This window comes from Micropterus dolomieu, linkage group LG06, assembly GCF_021292245.1.
Source record: "Micropterus dolomieu isolate WLL.071019.BEF.003 ecotype Adirondacks linkage group LG06, ASM2129224v1, whole genome shotgun sequence".
Classification (NCBI taxonomy): domain Eukaryota; kingdom Metazoa; phylum Chordata; class Actinopteri; order Centrarchiformes; family Centrarchidae; genus Micropterus; species Micropterus dolomieu.
This window is the reverse complement of record NC_060155.1, coordinates 18,104,134-18,121,630: the sequence shown is the minus strand read 5'-3', so window position 1 is coordinate 18,121,630 and position 17,497 is coordinate 18,104,134. Positions and strand designations below refer to the sequence as shown.

At 39.2% G+C, this 17,497-nt stretch overlaps 3 protein-coding genes across 4 annotated transcripts in view; all 3 read right to left on the bottom strand.

The window, feature by feature from the left end:
* The window catches only part of LOC123972617 (RNA-binding protein MEX3B-like), a 5,231-nt gene extending 4,886 nt beyond the window's left edge, over positions 1–345 (bottom strand). Inside the window, exon 1 of one of the 2 annotated variants that reach the window (XM_046052165.1) lies at positions 163–345. The gene's annotated coding sequence lies outside the window, so the exon portion shown is untranslated. The remainder of the gene's footprint in view (positions 1–162) is intronic. The other variant, XM_046052164.1, reaches the window with a different exon arrangement.
* A 980-nt stretch (positions 346–1,325) lies between these two features.
* mbd3a (methyl-CpG binding domain protein 3a) lies at positions 1,326–11,020 on the bottom strand. Its single transcript, XM_046052945.1, has 7 exons — positions 10,845–11,020; positions 9,842–10,007; positions 5,887–6,024; positions 5,490–5,580; positions 5,218–5,395; positions 2,245–2,400; positions 1,326–2,100 (listed from the first exon to the last, which is right to left on the bottom strand). Exons 1-6 carry the CDS (start codon positions 10,856–10,858, stop codon positions 2,250–2,252), a joined length of 738 nt encoding a protein of 245 aa, XP_045908901.1. The 5' UTR covers positions 10,859–11,020; the 3' UTR covers positions 1,326–2,100; positions 2,245–2,249.
* A 995-nt stretch (positions 11,021–12,015) lies between these two features.
* On the bottom strand, positions 12,016–15,760 carry LOC123973079 (cytochrome b-c1 complex subunit 10). Its single transcript, XM_046052946.1, has 3 exons — positions 15,606–15,760; positions 14,623–14,750; positions 12,016–12,384 (listed from the first exon to the last, which is right to left on the bottom strand). Exons 1-2 carry the CDS (start codon positions 15,653–15,655, stop codon positions 14,633–14,635), a joined length of 168 nt encoding a protein of 55 aa, XP_045908902.1. The 5' UTR covers positions 15,656–15,760; the 3' UTR covers positions 12,016–12,384; positions 14,623–14,632.
* Between the last annotated feature and the right edge of the window lie 1,737 nt (positions 15,761–17,497).

The window sequence follows — 17,497 nt, the reverse complement described above, 5'->3', positions numbered from 1 at the left end:
GGGGGGGGGCGTAGGAGAAAAACGTTTAAAAACGAAAAGAGGGCAATGTTGTTGTTTTTCCTCTATCTCGAGAGTCAGAGCATTTTCCTGGGAGTGTCACTGGGTCTTCTTGCTGCGTATCGTCAGGGAGACCCGCAGCCGAAATTCAAGGTTAGCTGTTACCTTTTAGTTAAAAAAACACAGTGGTGATTCTCGGCTCTCTGCTGCTGCTGCCTGACCCCGGTCGGTCCGCCGCCTTTGTCTCGCCAGGCGCACGCCGCTCCGTCTCCCGCACACGGCACTGACGTCACCCGCGACACAACAATGGGTTCAAAGGCCACATGCAGCAAGGGGGAGAGCATCAACGCGAAGCCACTGGGTCACTGCTATTGTGTCTGTCAGTCTGCGGGGCACTATTTTATCCCCCTCTCTTTAAATGCATTTTTTTTGTTGCATGTTTTTAAAAAATGTGGTCATGGTTGGGTGTGTTCATCATGGCTACCAATGAGGTGTTTTGGAGTGGTCCAACACCATTGGATGATGCTTATGCAGTATGTGCGTGTCTGCATTTATTTATGCTTTCTAGGTAATAAAACAATTAATAATTGATGCAATAAGTGCTAATAGCACTTACTAGTATGTATTGTTGCTCTTACTAAACAAAGATTATTATTACAACTAATATCTATTGTTAGTTGTAGATCTTTTACTGTATTGATGCTTGTATGTTGTTCCTCAAATGTATGTCACTTTGGATAAAAGCGTCTGCCAAATGAGTAAATGTAATAAATAGAATCATGGATGTAAGATTAGGTTTGTTTCAAAGTGTGTAGATACTTCAAAATCTTCAAGTCACCACCTTTTCTTGTACCATAAGTAAAGTAAATAAAGGATAGCTTCACGTTTTTTGATGTTACAAAAACATGGACGTTTAAAGTGTTCTTCTGTCCACACTGGCCATGAAGACATCCCCTCTTAAAATTAAGGTTTGTTTAGCACCCAATTCCCTTTGTGTTTCTTGCTGAGCTGGGGTGACGGGATAGCGACACAAAGACATTATTTAGCACTAAAATGATTTAAATTGAAAATATACACACTTTCTTTGACCAAGGCAGGCTGCTGAAGCTTTTGGAAAGGGGGAACCATTACAGTCATTAGTTACCAATAACATGCTTATTATTTGGGCACATGGGTACTGTTTTAAGAGACTTGAAAAATGTGAAGCCATGCTTTAAAGAAAGAAAAAACAAAGGACCTCAACCATAAACACAAAAATACAACGCCACCTACCACAACCTCCTAAATTCAAGGATGAAAATGACAAAATAAATGACCCTCTACACCAGTCATAAAAGAGCTGCATTTATTTGACAGTGACACAGTGGTACAGAGACAAATAATGAATCTTGTAATGAGGTACAGTACATCTTGTTTTGAGGTACATCAGCGTTGTTTGGTTTTATACTTTGAGGGTACGCACTTTTTCTGTGACTGTCTAAACTCAAATGTAATTGGCAAAACAATACTGATTATTCTTTTGTCAATAAAAATACCATGACTGAAACTTCAGAACCATGTAAACTCAGGTTACTGTGAGAAATACAACACTAAGTTGAACTGGAAAACCTTGAATCGATTAGCTAAAATGGTCACAGCCACAAGGATGCTGTGTGCACATAAACATAGGGCAAACTTTCTATGCTTCCAAACATAAACACTACAATATAGAAGAGCAACATATCGACATGTTCAGTTAAACTTTCAACATGAACTAATACATCCCAACACACACACACACACACACACTTTTCACTCTCTCATATCAGGTTTGTGTTTTTAACTTTGAGCTTGAACAGCTGTTAACTAAATGTAACACTGCATTGTATAGAGCACCATCCACAACTGCCATACTTTTATAGAGGTAAACATGAACTGAAACTCAAAGCACCCTTTCAGGATTACACCATCACATGTAAAAAAAAGAAAAATAATTTTGTTTAGGTTAACAACATCCGCAGAATGTTTGCATTTAGGGTCTATTACAAGTGTATTAAAAAACTTCATGGAGTCAATTATTTGAAAATGAAAGGAGTTCACCAGCAAACTTCATGTCAAACAAGCCTGTGGGAGAGATGAGAAAGAGACATTATATGTTAGAGGGTGTACTGCAGTTCATAACCGTTTAAAGTAACCAAACAGAGGCAACAGGTGAACCACTAGAAAAGACTTCAGCCACACTTGACCCAGTCCTGTGGTTTTGTATACCTTGGCTATAATTCCTCCCTGTCCACCTGTTCAACCTTCTCCTCTACTTTGTTGGCTGCTGCATCTGCAGCGGTGTCCTCCATGTGAGCCAACATATCAGCCGTGAGGGCTTCTTCGAGACGCCTCCTCACATTCTGCACCAGGTCCTCCTGCTTCCTGAAGCACACAGACAAGGAACAAACAGGGTACCGTGAACTTGAAATATGAAATAATGTAGCACTAACGAAAACAAACCTATCATGGGAAAGACCGGATGATGATGAAAAGGGTTTACTTACAACACCATCTAACATAGTGGAACGTGCATAGCAAGTTAATATGTTCAGTCACTGTCATCGGATGGCCAAGCAAAGCACTGTGCAGTGCAATTTAAGCCTGGGCAGTTTTAGCACGAGTGTTCCTTTAATCTTGACATCGTCTCTGTGCTCATCACCCACTGGGCTACAGTTGTTTGCAGCAACACAGGACAGCTTCAGTACAGTGTGCGACGGGTCTGAATCTGCCACAGCCACTTATTTAGTCAGACTATTTACATCACGGAGGGTTAGTTAACTATAACATTATTCAGCGTAAGATGTTGTGAGCAAATCAGTTTAGCTGACTCCTGATCGCTCTGTCGCAACAGTGAATTCCACAGCAGCGGATAGATAAATCACACCAACATTCAGATGCAGTGTCTGAAACACGTCACAACACTTCACCATTGGTGAAGTCAACCCCCCCCCCCACAGTAAGTAAGTCTCGACAGCTAACTACTGAGCAAGTATTGTGTGTACTTTCTGTGTCATTTACAGTATTTCATATAGCAGACGTTTAGGTGAAACATCTTTAGGAGAGACTATTAATGGTTCTGAAAGCATTACAGCATAACGGTAGACCGGTAACAAAAGGGGGAAAAGCCTTGAGATAAGAGAAAACAGGAACTTCCTCTTCACGATACTTTGCAACAGAGGTGTGCAATATTGACAAAAAAAAATTATATTTTCTGGGGTTTTCTTGATAACTATTTAGACGATATCTGGCATCCTTCAAAAATGTGTACGTAAAAAATCTAATATTGTACTAGCTCGCTCTTGTTAAAAGTATATTAACTGTTGCTTACAAATGACATTAATGGAAACTAGGGCTGCACAATTTATAGAAAAAGTCAATGATTATTTTGGACAATATTGCTATTTGCGACTGCGATTTGATTATAATGAAATAAATGGTACTATGAGTCTACTTGCTTGATTATAATGGAAAATGCACAAGATACTGACATTTTGAAATGTTTATTTCTCAACTTGAACAAAGTTAAACGATAAACAATATTTATAAAAATAACGAGTAAAACAGAACAAGGGGATGGTGCTGCTCTATAGAGGAGGCGGCTAGAAGGAGCAAATACTGGCACACTGGCTTCCTGGCTCTGGCTAAATCTACAACTGTCCACTGCAGAGACTCTGTCCACATCCTAGAGGAGGAACTAGTAGGCTATACGTAAGTGTATTAGTATAATATTATAACATTAAATAAAGAGTATAATGTTAAATTAAAAGTATACTGTCAGTAGCCTATACTAATAATATATTAATTACTACATTCATTATAATTTCATATAATAGTATACTATTTTGCCACTAGTTGATTATTATATCCAGTTACAGCTGTGGGTTGTTTTTATTTAATCTTTTTTCTTTCTTTTTCTTTGTGCAAGAAAAAAGGCTCTACATTGGTCTCTAATTTGTTAATGCTAAGAACTAACTTGTCAATAATCATATTGTTTAACATTTGCAAGTTTGCTGAAGCAGGCCTACGTCAAACCTTTTATAACATCCCGCCCCATCCAGGCTGTGATTGGTCGGTTAACGAAAAGTGACAGCGACAAGCACGTTGGCTCTGTGAGAAGTTGAACATGTAGAACAACAAAAGGCATCAATATAGCTAACGTTGAAATGGCCAGCAAGCCAAACCCAAACCTTCCTTATCTTCTCCCGGTTCTCCCACCGGCACTTCTCTTGGTGCTCCGGTGGCGCGTCTGGATATGTTTTGAACAATTAGCGGCGCGGTGCGGAGGAGCGGGAAGGTGGGTTATGGTAGGTTGTTGTCTTAAAAGTTACTGGCACATTGTTCCTGAATAATTTTTCTTATTGCACATAGGCCTATCTGTTTTTAGAGGCACATGCGAGAGCCTGGTGTGGGCGGGGATAATGAGCAGACTGCAGCACACACTTTTTCTGTTTTATCAAATCGTTTTGCGGTTATGTAGTCGCACATGACGACATCGTGATTGTGATTAGATTAATCGTGCAGCCCTAATGGAAACAGGTCTTATTTATTTAAAGCTTACTTAAAGCATTCAAGTATAAACAATATTAAAACACTGAAATCACCAGCGCAAGTATTACTGACATCAAACAGTGTAAGTATGAATAAATAATTTCATCTATCGTGGTATTAGCCCTGAGTTCTGTCTTACCTGTTGTAATGTCTTTGATTCTGTCATCATTGTAGCAGTGTTTGAACTGCAGTTTGTTTTTTGTGCTGGTATCTAGGCCGATTTAGGCCTGTCGTGGACAACTGACTCCAGAAGCTTTTCATGCTTGATATTCTGCATGGTGGTTAGTTAGTGGTCTTTAACGGCAACCGATCTTTGATACAGTTTACAGCTTGATGTGTTTTGAGCAACAGCCATCTTTTCAAAGCCAATCCACCTCCATGCAAGTGAGGTTGATCCACGTCTACACTTTTAGGCCTTACACATCACACTACCATGTTACTGGGTGCATGTGCCGCAATGAACTGCATTTTCAGTTTAGGCACATTTGACACCTTAAAATAAAAAATATAAAAGAGCCCTCTAACTGACAAAAACATCTGCTTAAAAGAAGGTCACCAGCAATGGATCCCACCTTTTGTTTATTTCCAGTGTATTGATGATATCGATAATACAGTGAGGAAACAGCTGTGTTGCATGTGTGAACATCTCACCTGATGTCCTCATCAGTCACTACAAAGGCTTTGCAGAGAGGCTGTGCTGTGTTCAGCCACACTCCAGGGTTTTTCTCCACTGCAGCGGTGAGCTGTCCGGTGACAGGAGCGGGGCTGGTGTGCAGGGCACTGGCGATAGCAGAGAGCAGTGTTTTATCTGAAGACACAGGCCCAACACCTAAGCAGAGGGCAACAGGGAGGCAGAGAGTCACGCTTCTACACAAATTTTCCAGATTTGAATCATACAAGACTGTCGTATTAGTTAGCCTCACCCTGTAAGCCTCTGGGAAGATCCATAGTTTTCACCAGCTCCTCTGCGATATCAAATGCATTTAACCCGCTCAATTTCCTCTCCCAGAACAGCTGAAAATTAAAGCACACACACAGATTTCGTAAACTGAATATGTGGAATTGTTATCGAATTTTCTAAGGATATTGAACAAGGTTGAATTAACCTTTCAACTCTCCTTACATAACAGCAAAGAGAGACAGAGACAAAACACTAAGACAGCAGGCTTTATGTTGGTCAGCGGTACAAAAAACTACTTGCAGGAGCAGAAATTTCCTATGACTTACTTTCCTTTCTATAGTGATGTTATCGTTTCCTGAAAACTCTAAAAAGTAGTTTAAAAGAACTGAAATGTGCATGTTTCCTGCCCTCTGACTTACTTGTTTGGGTTGGTCTACAGCCTTCTGCGGGTCTGCCTTCACCTTGTTGTTGGGATGATTTGTTACCTTGGTCACTGGTTGTTTGAAGATGGATGCCGTCTGTCGAACTGGTAGTGTTGTGTTTAAGTCAGGCTTGGCCTTTAAGGGAGACACCAACATGAATGACCTGCTTAATCCAATTTTCTATCATAATAAAAATAGAACCTTAAGATTGGACATGTGTGAGAGATTACTGTACAGGTCTAAACACTTATATAAGGAGGGCTGTACCGAATGTCAATGTTCATTTTACATTCAAAAGCTTCTATTTAGGTTTTTGAATGAAGTTATCCAACATTAGCCGAGCAGCAAAACATTCAGAGAAATTATTCTTTTCAAGTGACTTGCCAAATTCACAGTACTCTGATCAGTTTCACTTTGCGTAACTGGCACTGCACTTTTTTGGGATTATCTTAAAATGCATCATTCATATAGTCCTAGTTGTCAGTACTGTTGCATCCCTATTTAAATCAATGGAGTGTGAAAAGACAATGTAAAACATGACAATCAACCGGAATGATTATTATGATTCAAGAATAGTTTGGAGGGACAAATGTCTCCTTAAGCTAAACATCAACAGGCTACAAGGCACTGAATATCATAAAATTATATCAAATCATAAAACAATGTCTACAGAGGTTCACCAGAGAGAGAGGCAACAAAACGACCTATGACAAGTCTTGAATAGCAACAGGGTTTCATTTTGTCCAAAAACACTAATATCCATTGCAGCTTTAGGGCAAAGAAAGCCACTGTTAAAAAAGTGACATTACAGATAGAGAGAGTTAGTGTTAGCCAGAAGGCAGGAACAAACAGAGAGGAAGAAGGTTGTATGTTGTAATGCACGGGTAGGGGACGTTGGCCTTAAATTAGACGTTGAACGTTGGCCTTAAATTATTGTATTTCTGTGATGAAAGCAAATAACATAAAATAGTTGACCAACACATCCTTCTGGCAAAAAGGCCTAAGGGCAAACTTCTCCCATGTGCTGGTCATGGCCAGGGTGAACACAATAGGCATGTTACCTGTCACTGCTGACATGCATCAGCTTACTGTCAAAAAAGGAAAAGTGGGCCGCGCTTTCCAGATGACAAAAGATAATTTTGTTGTTCAAGTAAAAGGCAAGCCAGTGTGCCTACTGGGGCCACGTTCACAGTGTTGACGAAGGCCAATCTTGAGTGTCATTACAGCTGGAAACGTGCTAAACTGGTTGAGTTGCAAGGACAAGTGTGCTTGGATAAAGTTAAGCCTCTTCTGCAGAGTTTGGGTTTTGTGGTGAGTGAGCTATTAGCTAAGAAGCTGAAACCTCATTCAGAAGGAGTATTTCTGAAGGAGTGCCTTGTCGAGCTACTAGCACTGGACAAAGTAAAGTAAAATTGCTCCAATGTTTAAGTTTGTGTCGAATAACAGTTGAAGATAATGAAAAAACACTGCAAGACATTTTTGTGTGTGGGATTACTGCAGGTTTGATACAATGCATGGCACTATCAAAGGTGATGATTTGTTTGAGCAAGTTATTTTGGCTATGAACAAAGTTGAACTACCACTGGTAAAGTTAAGTGGCCTTGCCACAGATGGAGCCCCAGGCATGACTGGCCCACAAAAGGGATTGACTGCAAAAAGGACATCAGTCTTGAAGTGATTTAGTTTTATCACACATCAAGAAACTGTGTGCACATTCCCTGACGTTCAACAAGGTAAGGACAACTGCTGTTTCCACCATGAATTTCATCAAAAGCGGAGAAGTAAACAGCCAACAGTTCAAGGAGCTACTGAGTGAGCTTGAGTTGGAGTACGGAGATCTGGTTTACCGAGAAGTGCGATGGCTGAGTGGTGCTAGTATGCTCACATGGCTTTACAAAAGGGAAGACCTGTCGTGGAACTCTGTGAAAGCAAGAGGCTGTGTGATCAGTAGGGATGCACCGAAATGAAAATTCTTGGCCGAAGCCGGAAATAATGAAAAAATTAGCAGAATACCAAACAAGTACATTCACATTTTTTCCATTTATGTTGCCTTTTTTTGTTTTACCATTTCATAAATTAAATAGTCCAAATATGCTTTTTATTCAGTGTTTCCCACACGATTTGGAGAGACTATGGTGGGTGGGTCCGTGGCCCAAGAGGGTCCGGTAAAATAAATTATGTGTCCATTTACTTTCAATGGACACACGTAATATGTTTTAGATTTTCTGTGAATATAATCCAATTTATCTCATTTCCATCCTGTATGGACACCTTATTTTGAACAACGGAGGTTGTCACATGTGTATCCTCGCACTAAATTCATCAAGTTGGACCCAATTTGATAAATAATGTTGTATGTGGTTCAAATTCAAATTAGCTTTATTGGCATGAATGTATAGCAACAATATTGCCAAAGCTACATATAAAGGACATAAGGACAATTAATTTATACTTGGTTCTCGTATCGCACAACATGAAGACTTGATTGCCTCTCTTCAGGTAGGACTCTAATACTGCAACACATGTCTTTGTAAAGAAGGAAAATGACAGGATAGTCGCTAACCTGCCTGTCAGCTCGCACTGGTCCGTTTCAGTTACCATAAAGGCTTAAATAACATGTGCACTCCAAATGTAGGTGTGGCTATCTTAATCGTCTTCTCAGAAACGAGTGACAGAAACACTCAAAGCGGGTCAGACTGTTTGTTGCCTTTTCTAAGAAGTCAGCCAAAGATGGAGTGGATGTGCTAGGATACAATTCAGCAGAACAGTGTCTGCAAACCGCGATTTTTGCGTCTTTCTCAGACAATTTGTTTCCACACTGCCGACATATCAACATAATTCTTTGGTAAAATTTAATCGGTGTCTTGACTTATTAGGCCGATTATTTTTGGGAGCTGAACATTCGGTGCATCCCTAGTGATTTGGCCTTCATGGTGGACATCACCAGGTACCTCTCAGAACTGAACGTAAAGCTCCGAGGTCCCAACCAGCTTCTTGGCTCTCTGCTTTCAATTGTGAAATCATTTGAAGGAAAATTAAAGCTGTGGCAAGTGCAACTATAAAAGTAACACTGTGCATTTTCCTACTCTGCAAGAACAACCGCCTGCTATGACATCTGAATATGCTGGTGAGTTAGCAAAAACACCTTCAGGCATTAGGTGAGAGGTTTCAGGACACGAAAAGTAAACAAAAGGAACTGAACATATTTGCTATGCATTTTTAAGTGGAACCAGCTGATGTGCTGGACAACCTCCAACATGAAATGATTGAGCTGCAAAACAAGGTACACCCCCAGCTCGGGTTCTATAAAATATACATCCCAAGGATTTTCTATTTCTATTTTTTATCTGAGGAGACATGCACTGATGCATGCATCTCTGTTTGGGACAGCCTACTGCTGTGGCATCATCATCACAGCACAGTTTGCGCCGTTGCAATAGAGGTTAGTGTGTTATACATTATATGTTTAATAATTCAGCATGGCCCTCAAAGGATTGTTTTAAAAACTGAAATGGCCTTTGACTGGAAAAAGGTTCGCCAGCCCTGGTCTAATAAGACCTGAATTGAGCTTTCTGGCAGTACTAATTATACCAAATGCTATGTTTTGGATTCAAACAACACTGCGGCTGCTTCCTGAAGTGCCTAAGTCAGTTCAGAATTTAATGAATCCAGAATCTGTGGAAGGCCCCCATGTAACCTGTTAGAGCTTGAGCAAGTTTGCAAAGAAGAAAAACTGCAGTGTCAGGATGCACGAAGCTGACATAAACCTATTCATATAGTTATGGCTGTTAATTACTGCCGAATGTTTATGGCCATTGTATAAACTAATTTAATATTGTCCAGAAATCCCTGAAAGAGAAGCATTCACATTCTGATTGAGTCATATTTTCCTTCATGTAGCGCTGCACAGTTATTTATGCCTCAGCAATACCAAAACAAAACACTGTCTCACCCTGATTTGATGGTTGATGTCATACAGATGCTTGTGCCTGCTGTGCTGCACTTTGGTCAGGAGCGACCGTGCAGTCCGGGAATGGTTGGCGTTCACATCGGCGTGAAGGTTGCTGCCCAGACTGCGGACTATCTGGGGCTTGTGGAGAATGCGCTTAACAGGTATACTACAAAGAAACACAGAAAACGCATCACAAAAAGACTGACCTTTACAATAACTTTGGCATTATGGCTTTGGACACCCACACATGGCTTCTCAGTTATTCTGAATGATTGGACCTCTTCACAGGTTGATTGTGAACTTGTTGTTTTCTGAGGTCACCTGAGTGCATGCAATGATCAAAAGGTGCAGGCCAGGTTGTCCCGCCCTAACAACGAGTCAGGAGATGTCAATCAAGCACATCTCTACACGCCCACAAAATCTTAAAAAGAGGCGCAGCCAAAGTAAATGAGAACACCTGTGTGGATGTTGCGTGAGGTAGATTTGTTAACTTAATGGTAATAAAACAGACCGGCTGCCTTTTCAAGCGTATCAATGTGCTGAGAGTGAAGTAAGTTAGCTACTCATTTAGGAGACTTGCAAGCAGATAAGTTAGTGGTGGTAAAACATATTCTGCATCTACTCGTTTCAACAAGACCACTGTGCTGCATCTGAAATGTTGATAACGTATCAACTGGCGTAACTGTGCCGGGGCCCAACGCACCGTAAGTCTTGCGTGTGTAAACAATGAAACTTAGCTAGCTAATCAAGCTAGCAGCGCCGGGAACGTCAATGTGGCAGCAACCTGCGTATCAATTACTGCTGTTCAAATTTGGAAGTTTCCTAACATAATAAACTGAAAACAATCTAACGCCTGCGTTTAGTTAAGTAACTAAAGTGTAAATAACCCGGACATGTTCCTTTGCTAAGTGTTGTTCTCAACAACGCGTGTGTGCATGCATTTCCTGCAGAGAAACTTTCATTTTAACTCCTTCGACTAACGTTACACATTTAAAAGTCCCACCCTTTTCTTTCCATGGTCGCCGTTGTCTTGATTGCGTGCCTTTTGATTCCGGCTTATAAAAAAAGATGATAAGCCAGCTAGCTGCCTATTATAGCAGTCATAATACTTCTCCGAGTGTTGTTTGTTATCGATCTCCGCTGTCTGTCTCCCGTCAGGACAACTGTAGATCACTCCGCCAGCCTTGTAACACAATGAGCTGAAGACCTCCGCCACACTCCTGTAAAGTAGTCCGAATGACACTCCGGGTCTCACGTGGTCTGTACAATGCACACTATCAGAGGCAGATTGTTACTATACTAAAACTAAATATATTGACTCAAGTACAATTATAGGTACTTAGTTGTAGCTTTACTTGAGTATTTGCTTTGTGCAGATTTGTACTCTTATTACACTTTAGAGAAAAAATTGTTTAACCCACAATGTTGCAGTTACTTTGTAGATTCAGTTGCATGATAAACATACTGAATGATGAACTTAAAGTATTAAATCACCACCTGTACTAACTGCAACATCAAACTGCTGCATACAGGTTAACAAGTAACAAATTCTGCATGACTTTTACATTGCTTATACCTATGTACTTTTTTTTATATATAATTTTATTGCAGGACTAATACTGGTAACTGAGTCCTTCACATTATACCATTACTACATTTATCTTAAGATGTCCTTATACATCTGCATTAGGTATGAGGTTTGTGGTAATTCTGTAACTCAATGGCGATCTTTAGTTGCACTTGAAAAATATGACTTGTACACACAAATTTTATACAGATACACAATCCAAAAATGTAGCTCCTCCATCTAAAATCTAATTTCAGGATAGCAATCATCTCTCCCAAATGGTTTGGCTGCTTTCAGTCTGCAGACTGTGTTCTGATGCTTGTTTTCATCGCTAAGGTCTGTCAACACAGAAGCCAAACAGCGTACATTGTGGATTATGATCCGTTGTGGTATTTAGGAATATACCAACACATCAGGAGCACAATTCAGGATTTTTAATTACTACGTCCTTAATTGAGCTGCTCCAGTGTTGAGTCCAAGCAAGCTCTAGCCCAACTCCAGGAACGGGGCTGCATTCAGGAGACAAATACACTTCAATTTGACAGCAGGAAGACTGCATTTTAAATCATTTTAAGAATGTGAAATTATACACAGCCACAACACAGGATAAATATCACATACTTTTACTTCTCTTAAGAGCAATTACAGCATGACATGGAGGACAGATTTTTCCATTTGTGAACCCACAGTACACAGATGAGGATTAAAATAAATACCTGACCCCACACTAAGTCCATTAACCATCTCTGTTTTCATATTATTCCATTCATGTTTTCACTGGATGAGGAACATTGACACGCTAAACTCCAGTGCATTTAATGGGATGTTTGTGGTGAACAGTTCAATGTTGACTGCGCTGCAGGGTGAAGATGACAGCTTCCAGTAGCCTGGAATGCAATTGGACCGTAGTGCAAGGTACCAGCTGCAGTAGGTCTTGATCAATATTTGAAGTCTTAGTGTAAAATACAGCACTGACCTGACAAGGGAAAACAAAGCCATTAGGTTTAACAGTGAAAATGTGGTTTTGCTGCGACAGACAACGCTTGATGGACAGTCAGCAAGTTCAGTGGAAAAATGTTATGTTTAAGTGACAAGGTTCTGAGTATGAGCATTTCACTTGAAAGCACATTTGTCTTTTTGTTTGTACATTGTACACATTGTTCTGTTTGGATTTTATAAGCACTATCCAAAACTCACTCAACATCTAACACTGTTCATAAACAGTTTTGCATATGTGGGCTAAACACAAGTCTAAACATTGTCAGGGTTTAAATGTCTATGCCAAATAACTACACTGCAGAGTGGTCGAAGGTTTTTCCAGGCATTCACGTATTATTAGAAGCTGCAACATACGGTCTTAAAAATAGGCCACTGTCCTGGATTCTGGTCTCCTGACACCAAAACTACCAGGGCTTATTGTCTCTGAATTTCACTCGGTTTCTTGTTGCCTCAGCCCTGACAGTTTCCCAGTCCATGCTGAGAAGAAGCATCCCATCAGTGTGTTGCCACCATCAGGTTTCACCAAAAGAATGATGTTACCCTTTTTAAACCAGAGGTAGCACTTGGTATTTAGGCAAAAGCACTTATTTTGTGTCGGACCAGAGTTAATATAATATTTTATGTATGCCCAGATTTAGATGTGTCGATTAAAGCCTTCTTCAGACTCCCAGCGCAAATCTGTTTTGTGCATATCCAGATTGATTTTAGAAAGTCGAAATTAAAAAGACTGATTTTTTTTTTTTTAATTTGTTTTTGCCAAATCGGATTCAAGCCACATTTGGAGGTACAATGAAATGCTATTCCAATCAGATTTCTACGGATATTTCTCATTTCGGACGCTTCAAAGTGTCTTGTGTCACCCGCAACTCAACACAACACTCACACAAATTATGCCATCAAATTCAGAGTGATGGAAGTGCATCAAAGTGGCTGAGCAGAGATCTTGCTACTTGCACAGTGCAGATAGGCTGGTGATATCTGATCACTTGCAAATAACAGGTATGCAGACAGTCTGTTTGAAAGATCTAATTTGGGGAAAATTAAAATCACATGGACTTCAATTTACATTATCTTTTACTTAGTTTCATTACAATGTTATGTGTAGTTTAACTGTAAAAAAAAAAAAAAATAAATAAAAAAAAATATGCTTTGGCAATTTTCCTACTTCGTACATAGTAGCATTTGTAAGTGTGTCTTCTTCAATACAGTTCAAATGTGAACAAAAGCAAAAACAGTACAGAGCATGCACAAGGTTACGTTCTTTGACTCTCAGCTCATCAGCTAGCAAAACGTAAACAAGAAATTGAGCTGCTGCATGCGGCGGTCTCAGTTATTTCAGAATAAACTACACTGGCCATTCTCATTGACATAAAGAAATATTTAACCCAATGCCCAAATACTTTTTGGACAACATTCTGGCTGGATGGGGGTCTATGCTTATATTAGGCTGTGGCTGCACAGACAAAACTTGTTTACAGGATTAACTGTAGAAACAGGGGCAAACTTCCACCCAATGCTGCCTGTGATCTCTGAACAGAGGTCTGCCCCGGTTTCAACTATTCAGACAGTCTGCAATTGCTGCAATTACAATGGCTCTCTTGCAATGCTGCCACCATAGCAGTCAAGAAAAAGTAATAATCATGTAGTATGTGAAAAGACTTTTCTCTGCCTGGGAGAACCAAGTTTGAAAGGTAAAAACACTTCCTTACACAATTACACAGTAACCTTTAGTGCTGCAGGTAGACCAGTGTGCCTTTGTGAATCATATTCAAACCTGTGAATTGCCACAGATGGATAAGGAACACAATCAATGTTGAGTATGAGAAAAAAGGGTCTTAAAACATAATTTAACTATTCTATAAAATAAAAATTTGTTCTGTATGAACATTTTAGCTAATTTGCAAATACTAATGTGTTTGCTGTGTAATTACCAGATTAGTTTGTCTAGCCATTTATTTCTATTAATCTAGAGAGCATTTTGAATCAGAACAATAACATGTACAAAATGTGAGTCTGAACAGCTGTAGAAGCCACTCTAAAGCCAATTAAGATGTAAAGGATGGGGACTGAGAAGGTCCGTTCCACACTGGACAGTGTTTCTGGCATTAAAATATACCATAGGTGCAGAAAAATGTTAACGCTTCACCTGTCTGTATTCATTACAAGCTGTCACAACCTGTTCTGCAGTCATCTCTTTGACATTCCTCATACTAACCTGAGTGCCACTACTCATCCTTGAATTTGCCACTGATGTAGGGAACATAGTCCAAAATCAATCTCCAGTCTGTGAAGTGGACCAGAGCTACGCCACTGGCTGTGCCCCATACAGCCATAGTTGGGATCCTGTGGAGTATTGAACATTGTCAAGAATTACAAATTTGTCTTCCATTTAAAGTGGATATACCCTTAATGAAAATAATCTGAGGAAAAAATGTTCAATACATTGACTGCAAATTATTAGTCTAAGGATGCAATATATTAAAACAAAAATCCTAATACTATTAAAAGGTAAAGCTGAAGAAGCAAGTTGTTCTGTTCTTGTTCTTTAGTTTTGTCTGTAGCTAGAAAACTATAAATATCAATCACCTAAGCAACATTAAGCGCCTACTGAATATTAGAAGACAGAAGTGCTGAAACGATTTGTTCAATAATGCATGCAAAAAAATAGCAACTTGTTGTTTTTTTACTGTGAGATAATATCAATAGAAATACAAATGTGAGGAGTTAATTGTTTTTTCCCCCCATTTAGCATCAGCTTCAGGACAGCAATGTGAAATTTTATCTGACTCTTTTAGAATCAGTGATTAATGACTACTTGTCTTTCTTACTAATATTTAACGAAAACATTAACGTTAACTTTAGCCGTTGACGTGAGATCAGTCAGTCAGCTAACGTTAAGTTAGCATTGGCTAATTGGTTAAATTAAACATGTATTCTACTGAGCAAATAAAATAGATAACGTTGACATTATAGCTGTAAATCGTTATTATTATTACTTAACAATTACATTTTAGGGACATTTAGCCTGACTTTAGCTGATCGCTAAAGTCAGCAGGTCCCACAGCAATGACCTCGGCTAGGCTAACCGCTCATGTTAGCTAAGGACACAACGAGATTGTTAGCAGGAAGTCGGACTTCTTTCCGTTTTTTACCACCAGTTAGATTTAAAAAAAAAAAAAAAAAAAAAAGGCATCTTACCATGACTTGGCAATAGCCACATACTTCTGACCGATCACTTTGCTGATCATTTTGGCTGGAATATGTCCTCCAAACTCAGGACGGACCGATTTAAAAGCTGTGGAGAATTTCCGTTTTGGCTCAATAGCTTCCCACACCTAGTGCGCATGTGCACAACTTACTTCCGGTTACTCGAAAAATAAAAGCAACATTAAAATTTCGATAAAACCGAATAGCAACTTATTATCATTTCAGAAGGCCTTGTCTCCGAGATGTGTCCCTGTGTCAAAACTTATTTCTTATATTTGTATCCATTCAGTTTAGATTGCGCTGGATGCTTATTCCTAAAGAAAGACCTATGCATGTTTATTCAAATGATCACAATTTACACACAGCAAAATTGAAACCAAGTAATATTCCAGCACGGAAGTAATTATTTTTTCTTATAAGGATCTGCACAAAATACAGTGAAACGTGAATTCCTCTGTAGTTCTTGTGTGTGCAGTGTACTTTACGGCCAGTGGGAGGTGAAGGTGGAGCTCATTTCTGCCACGTAGCAGACTAATAATGCTATTTCTGCTTCAGCCTATGAAATTATCATTACGTACTTTGTCTGTCCCAGTTGGCAATGCAATTTTGATTTATGGTTTAAAAAAAGACATTGGACTAACGTGGGTTTTGTTATTAAAAATGGCACATTTATTGCTACATTACTGTTATATACACAACAGTTCTCAATATCTACTTTATATATAAAAAATAGGAAACTGGAGGCACTTTGAGGACATAGCCTACATAAATGTTGTCCCCAAACATGAGTGAAGACAGAGAGATCTGTAGCAGGTCACCTGTTGTGGAGGACAGAAAGGGTCTGTTAATAAAGAATATCAGGTGCATGTTTTGATACTTGGATACTTGCAGACAATATCTTCAGTGGCGATTTTTCATATCACGACCACGTTTTTTTTTTCTGCAGAAAGGCTAGAATAACTGACAAAGAAAACAACGTTTGGGGCTAGTCCATAGGGCAAGGTTTGTGATAAAATGACAGGTAGAGGTAAACCAAATACTGTTACATATCAGTATCAGCTTACAATGATAAAGCTGATGAGGACATATCATACAGCTGTACATACATATCAATGAACATGCCAGTCAAGGAGAAAATTATACAAAATCAGTTCATAAAAGATGAGAAATATATTTTAAGTACAGTTTTCAGCATCAAAGTTGTAGATCAGGTTATTAGTCATCTTACATTTAATGACACACACACACTAAAGCAGCCAGTGTCAGCGAGTAATTCTTCATATAGATGTTCTTAGACACTGCCAGATGTAATTGAAGTATATATGTATCTTCAAATGCAACATCATCCACCATGTAGCAGAGATGTATTCAGGCACTGGTGAGTAACCATTATCAAAACTCCCAAAGTCAGGAAAATGACTAAGGCCACCCTTTTTGATTCGTTTTATGCTTCATTTTATAGTTAGACAGTGAATTATATTGTAGATTGTGCAGACCGCCCCTACTGCTTCTTCCTCAATCTAATCAACTAGCTCATCACTGAGCTGGACATCTGCGACAGGAGAGGGGGGTGTGCTGAAGAAAAATATTGTGTTTCATTTCATTTTTTTTTTTCCAGGTTTGTGTTGAAACATAGCAATTAAAACAAAAGAGCAATATCACAACATGTGATGTTACAGCCAGATCATTTTGTCATTTCTAACATTTCTAAGCACCTGGCACAAAAGAAAACACCTCACTTTGTTCCTGGAATCTAAATTGAGTCGCCTTACATTTAAACAATGTAAACAAAAAAAGAAAGAGCATTCCAAACAATAAAAACAAAACTCATACAACTATCTTACAAAGTAAAAAATAAACAATGACAAATCAATTCTACAAAA

Excerpts from the sequence above, each read along its gene's own strand:
- LOC123973079 (XM_046052946.1), bottom strand. The coding sequence starts at position 15,655 with ATGATCAGCAAAGTGATCGGTCAGAAGTATGTGGCTATTGCCAAGTCA. Across the intron at positions 14,751-15,605 it reads GTGGCTATTGCCAAGTCATG|GATCCCAACTATGGCTGTAT; the intron begins GTAAGATGCCTT and ends AATACTCCACAG.
- mbd3a (XM_046052945.1), bottom strand. Across the intron at positions 5,581-5,886 it reads CTGTAGACCAACCCAAACAA|CTGTTCTGGGAGAGGAAATT; the intron begins GTAAGTCAGAGG and ends TTTAATTTTCAG. Across the intron at positions 5,396-5,489 it reads TCTTCCCAGAGGCTTACAGG|GTGTTGGGCCTGTGTCTTCA; the intron begins GTGAGGCTAACT and ends CCCTCTGCTTAG.